Source organism: Olea europaea, unplaced genomic scaffold (assembly GCF_002742605.1).
Source record: "Olea europaea var. sylvestris unplaced genomic scaffold, O_europaea_v1 scaffold632, whole genome shotgun sequence".
Lineage (NCBI taxonomy): Eukaryota > Viridiplantae > Streptophyta > Magnoliopsida > Lamiales > Oleaceae > Olea > Olea europaea.
Window position 1 is genome coordinate 94,110 of NW_019264682.1, and position 6,555 is coordinate 100,664.

General features: G+C 31.9%; 1 protein-coding gene across 1 annotated transcript in view; it reads right to left on the reverse strand.

Annotated features, from left to right (window-relative positions):
• Window positions 1–3,867, reverse strand: part of LOC111389907 (synaptotagmin-4-like) — a 5,843-nt gene extending 1,976 nt beyond the window's left edge. Inside the window, exons 1-9 of the mRNA XM_023014892.1 lie at window positions 3,487–3,867; window positions 3,086–3,190; window positions 2,923–2,973; window positions 2,728–2,848; window positions 2,202–2,323; window positions 1,553–1,654; window positions 1,246–1,320; window positions 1,010–1,089; window positions 38–188 (exon numbers count right to left, since the gene is read on the reverse strand). Of these exons, the coding sequence (XP_022870660.1) occupies window positions 38–188; window positions 1,010–1,089; window positions 1,246–1,320; window positions 1,553–1,654; window positions 2,202–2,323; window positions 2,728–2,848; window positions 2,923–2,973; window positions 3,086–3,190; window positions 3,487–3,591 (912 nt within the window). The 5' untranslated portion in view covers window positions 3,592–3,867. The remainder of the gene's footprint in view (window positions 1–37; window positions 189–1,009; window positions 1,090–1,245; window positions 1,321–1,552; window positions 1,655–2,201; window positions 2,324–2,727; window positions 2,849–2,922; window positions 2,974–3,085; window positions 3,191–3,486) is intronic.
• Window positions 3,868–6,555: the final 2,688 nt, after the last annotated feature.

Here is a 6,555-nt window from a genome sequence, read left to right on the forward strand (position 1 = left end):
GGGGGGGGGGGATAAAGAAAGAAGTATATTGTCATACGATTGTTTTGCTGCTTTTCATCCTATCACGAAGTGGACGAACAAATAACTTGGCAAATGGATCAGATTTGCCAATGATGTCTTTATTCGATAATTCCTTAGCTTGTATGAGCTTCACCTCCAAAATTCCAACCGGCTTTAACTCTAGGTAACTGTAACAAGAAATATATACCAAGAGTTCACATCAGAGATCTTAAAAAGTGTACTTATAATAAGTTTTCAAGTAAAAATTTTTATTTTTATTTTTTGTGGAGGCACAAATGTTTTTATGAGATCTTCTTGATTGTTATTCAAAAGGTCCAATATATATGACTTGTTCTCACACTAACATAAGAGATACTTTCGAAAAAAGAAACATTTTTACTTAAAAAGTAACAAAATAGCAAGTTATCCAAACATGTTCACAGACAATAGGTAACTAAAAAGGGGCTAACAATTTTAATAGATTATCCAGACATGATGTATTTTGAAAGACACGTGCTTGTGTTTTCATAATAGCTGTCGAACAGTTTATTTTCTAGCACAAAAAATCTCCTTAGTACTTTGCTAACAATTTTTGGTCAAAGTGGAAAATTTAGAAATTTAACACCCCAGGAAAAAAAATTACATTCTAGGCCTAAAAAACACTTTATCGGCATTATAAAAACTTGAATAGGTTACATGACTCCATAACGACTTCAAATTTGATAGAAATAAACACAATTTGAAGTGATTTTCAAATCCATCAATTTATTTAAGATGAGATCAAAGCAAGCAATTTGGCATCAACAAGAACTAGGTGGGAAAGGTGCACATAGTTAACATGGAAACATTTTTCAATGTTTAGAAGCATGACTGAAAATATGAGCAGCTAAATTGTGGAGAAAAAAATGACCTACTTTTTAGATCAATGGGCCATGGATCATAGCAAGATCCAAAAATGAGAAAATTTTGATTTGAAAAATAGGGGTATGTGCAATCGGTGATGATTTACCTATAATCTCCAGGTAATATGGGTATGATTTTACGGACTGGCCAGGTGATGGAATCTTCAATCGCATCTCGTATTGTTGCCTACATGGCACAAAAGGAATTAATACTTAACTAAACAAATGTGCCATTCTTAATACAGGTCTGTGAACTGGAGAACAAGCATAAAGAGCATCACAAAAGACTTCAATTCACTAATTATATATTTGAAAACAATAAATTTTTAAACTATAATCAAACCTCAAGGGTGTCAGATATTCCTGGAATTGCTGATACATCGCCGCCAACAACTTTGAGGGTAAAATCTAGATTTTTCTGCAGGTATCAATATGAATTCACTAAATCAATGCACAATTTTTTTGTTTCTTAACTATGAACAAACTGTGTGCGCACATGTATCACTCTTCTGTAAATACGCACATCAAATAATATAATAATTTCATACGTATGTGGCCATATTAAACGAAATCTAAAGATATTATTGAAATTCATGACGAATTATAGCACACTTTGCAGATAAATAAAGAGAAAAATGGTTGGTACCCACCTTTTCTCTTAATGAATAACAAACTGCTCCAAAACAGGGAAATTCATCTACTAGTGGTTTGAATATTATCCTGAAAACCCCAGTAAATCCAATATTTTTGACCTAAACTCAACAAATACAATTAAAAGTTCAATAAGTAATTGATTAGCTATAAATGAAGATTCAGATAAGCACAAGACTTCCCGCAGATATTATTGAAAATGAATAATGCAATATTCTTGGAAAGCAAACAGTAGAAGTCATAAAACAGAGACGCTCAAATAGAAAAGTTGTGAATTTGGAGTTCTTTGCTGGTTTTTACTCATATTTTATTTTTTCGTGGATTTCGTTATTACTTTAGTCATAATACTTCTATCAAACTGTTTTTGTTTATTTCTCTCTTCAGATTGGTTTATACGAATATTCGCCAGATTGTCGTTCAACTTTACTTCTGTCCACAAAAAAATAATAATAATAATAAATAAATAAATAATATATATATATATTAGGAAGAAAAATGAAAAATATATGACACGATGAATGTCAAATCTGTTTCCATTAAAAATTAGTGTTATGGGTTGAATCTGCCTTAGCATAGCTTCAGTACACAGGTTGCTGTTTTGAGTTTAAAAATAAAAAATCAATAAATTTATAATATGTCAAGAAACACCTGTACTGGTAGTCCCACGCCGACTATGGTTTTAACATCAAGTACAATATTGGGATTCCCGTCCCACTGCAACTCCAATTCCATAATTATTTCCCTGGCATCACCTTCAATAATGGAAACTCCTATAGAATGAAAACAGCTCAAAATCATAAATTCAATATTAGTCCTTTAACATAGGAGAATCTTGTTTTGTCATCATTTTTTTAATTGTGAACTTTTTCCAGCTTGACAATAATTCAACATACAATTCAAGACTGCTAAATACACTCGATCTTGAGAACATCAATACATTTGTCAAAATCATTATGATCACTTCATCTCTTTTGCCACCAATGCAAATTATCCCACCTTATAGAGAGAAGGAAAAAAAGTGCCATATAGCTATAGCCTATAGAAGTAAATGCACTACTTACAAGTTAAACCATAAGAACATGTCTGATACACAGAAAAAAAAAATCCATTCAGCAATAGTAAGCAACTGGAACATCTTCATAACCAAATGAAAAATTATAATAATTAAGCTAACCTGTAAATTTTGGAGCCACGGTACCCAGTGTCAACTTGGAAAATTTAAGAGAAGCTAAAATTACAGGTCTGTACGCATCAAGAGTTGGCTCTACAGAGTTCCTTATTAGCTCTGAAGCTGCCTATGCAAACAAGCCAAAAAAACCAAAAAAAATCAGAAAAATAAAATTTAAATCTTAGAAAGTACAAAAATTACCTCATTAACATATGGCCATAATTTTTCAAGATGCTGATTGAGCCAAGTTAACTGTCATACAAAAAAAAAGGGACAAAAGATTATAATTCAATGCTACTATACATCACACACATATATTGTTTGAAATTGACAGACAAACAATTGTATGGAAGATTTAACTCAACTTCTGTCGCTGCGAAAAGACAACCCAAGAAGGGTAGAATTCATTTGGAAGAATCTTTCTTGAATCATCAACTGTCATCCTGGCAAAAGCTGCAATTGCTTCTGCCTGATAAATGTTGAAAATAAATAACAAAAAAAATTAAAAGGTTAAAAATATTGTTATGTGTATAAACAAGAAACGTTGCTTCAAAAATGATAATGGAAAAATATGCAAGTAAATGCAACATTCTTGAAAGTCCTAATTCAAGTCTCGCCAGTAAAGAACTTTTGAATCCGACTCTTTTCAACGGATTAGGCTTTTAGATGAACCAGTTCAACAACATCCATGCACAGGAATGTATATACAAGTTTATTATGTATATATGTATGTAAAAACAGAATAAAATAAGATAAACAGCATACCAAATCAGTACGGCGCTTGGATCTGATATTTTGGTAGCGAGCAAAACCAATGATTAAACCAATACCTGCAGCAACACCCAGAACGTATCCTGCTAAAAACCCCATATTTTGAAGAATATTTAATGATTTCAAAACACCCAACAAATTAGTTCACTTGAATTTCCATAAATAATGATCTAATTAGATGACTATCAAAAACAGCAATCTTATTGAAGAAAATCTAGTTGAGTCGGTGGAGCAACTGAATTTTGATTTGGGAAATTTCGAGTGTAAAACAGTATAATTAGAGATTGATTGTGTTAGAGTTGAATACGATAAGGTAATTAAATTAGCTGATCTTTCTTTTTCTGTATGTTTTCTTCATTTAAAGATGTAATATTCCTTTCTTCAACATAATCTACACCCTGCCCTGCCGTGTCAGCCTTGTGTTCTTCACAGTATCTGTACGCAATGCAGTACTAAAAAATGGTCAATTTGGTATCCGAACTTTCGGTTGTTCTAAATCCATCACCAAACTTGTTTTCCATCTATACCTAAATATTTTCTTTCTACCAAATTAGGCTTATGTGTCACTACATGTCATTAGCTATTCAAAGTTTATTATCTTGATTTTGAATAATATTAAGCTCATGTTTGATGGTCTTTAAAATTTTGTATAAATCAGAATCAACGATTAATTTTAACTGTATATTTATAAAATTCACAATTCTTCAACTACATATTTTTATCTAATTTTACTTTTAATCTCCATTAAATAGGTGCTAAGTTATTAACAACACCGAATAGGTTAACAATTTACGCCTTTACGATTTTGAACCTACTTTTAATTTGGAAATGTCCGATTTTGGTATAGATGGATATGAAGTTGGAATTTTAAGTATAAATGGAAGATGTTGGAGAGAAAGGATATGGCTTTAGTTTGTGTTAATGACATTTTCAAAATGGTCAATTGGAAGTGTTTGATGCTAATGTTGTTAATTTGGCTAGCTCCGGTAGATGTAGGTATAAGTGAGAGACAAGTATTTAAGTTTGGTGATGGATTTGAAACAATTGAAAGTTAAGGTATCAAATTGGAATATGAGTAAAGTTCAAGTACTGTTGAATAAATAATCCTAAAATTTGAGTTTTTTTTTTTTTTAGTATATTTGGGGCAGTATACTTATTTATGAGTGAAATAGCTAAACAATTCTCAACAGATAACAATATCTAGACTTGTTAAATTCGGAGTGGAGAAGAGATTTTATAATATATTTTAAATCATTAAAATAGGATTTAAGATTTTATTATTGTTACCGACTTACTAAGCTCTACTTTTATATTATTAATCAAATGTGACGTGGTGTATAATGTATTGAACAATGTATTATGCTTCCGTTTGGTACTCATTTTTTGAAAATGAGAATGGATGGAATAGTATTTTTTTTAAAAATGAGTAGTTGAGAAGGAAGAATTTTTTTTCGATTTACGTATAATATTATCTTATGAAAGATTGTGGAGTAGAAAATATGAAAGAAAAAAATAAAATATAATGAAATGAAAATTAATGAAAACCAAAATGGGATATGTACTCTCATTTACACAAACTTTACTATACCATTAAACCCCCGTTTGGCCCCCATTTTTTGTAATGAAAATGGGGGGAATAGTGTTTTGTTGAAAAAATGAGTGGTTGAAAAAAAAGAAATTTTTTTCGATTTACGTGTAATATTATTTTATGGAAGATTGTGTGGTTGAAAATAGAAGAGAGAGAAATATAATGTAATGGAATGTAATTTAATGGAGATCAAACAGGGGCTAAAAGTCAATAAAATAACAATAAAATAAAGTCCTTAAAAGTATGTTTCAAATGTGCTTATAAATAATTTAATTTATGAATACATAAAAATAAGTGATAGTTAAGTAAATAATATTTGTAAATTTTTTTAAAATGTATAAATAAAATGTGATTTGAGTGTTTATAAACACGTATAAATAGTAATTGAAAATAAATATATTTTTAATTTCATGAATAAATTAATTGGCTGCTTAAACCTGTAATACCGGTCAACATACGAGTTTGGGAGAGCAAATTTTGTCCATTAACTACTTGGATGACATGTGTCCATTGTCGGCACTATCAATGTTTTCCACGTTCCTTTTAAATTTAAAAATAAATTAAACATTTTTTAATATTATCTATTCAACAGAAATCCATGGTAGAAATTTGCTGAGACATGTTGAGACAATGTGATCAATGTTGTGAAACAATTACCAGTTCAATTAAAAAATCATAAATAAAATTAGTCTGGACTCTCGACATATAATTAGAAGATTATTATTTTCACAAGATCAAAAAGTTCGAGGATCAAATCCTCTCCACGCCCACCCAAAATAAATAAATACTATGTGTTGACCCCGGAAATTGATCCTTCCACGTGACCAATTGAAAGTTACTCCACGTGTTCCTCCCTACGCACAATCAATGAATAGTCAGGCGCACACGGCCGGAATCAGCGGGGGTGGTGGCGGCTGTATACACTCCGACGGTCAAGTCAGGTTTAAGTGATTGGAACAGTACCCAGGGGCTATGCAAATCAACGATAAAGGGGGAGGAGAAAATATATAAACTTGCTATGGAGTGCTATGTAATAAAAGTTTCATTACCTTTGCCTCTTCCCAAATCTTGGATATTTATAGGTGGTATGAACTGTTGGATGTGGAACGCGTGTATACATCTAACGGTATGAAAAGTCCGCTCATAGGCGTCAATCAGCTGCATTTGTAGAGTGGGCGGACAGTTTGTTTCTTTTGAGTTGAATTGACATAAAGTTGATAAGTCACATCAACTAGCATCATGGAGACGTCAAATCAATTTAAACCTTAGGTGCAGGACAAATCTCAAATTGGTGGCGGATCTTCTAACCGGGGTCCACTTTGTCTCGACCTTGGAGGCGAAATGCTTCGGCAGGTCAGTAGTAGGAATCGCTATATCACTTCGGAGACATTTCGACCCTAGGAATCGCTATATCACTTCGGAGACACTTCGGAAGGGTCGTTTTCAGGTCGGATGTGTGGTACTGTGCGGGGTCC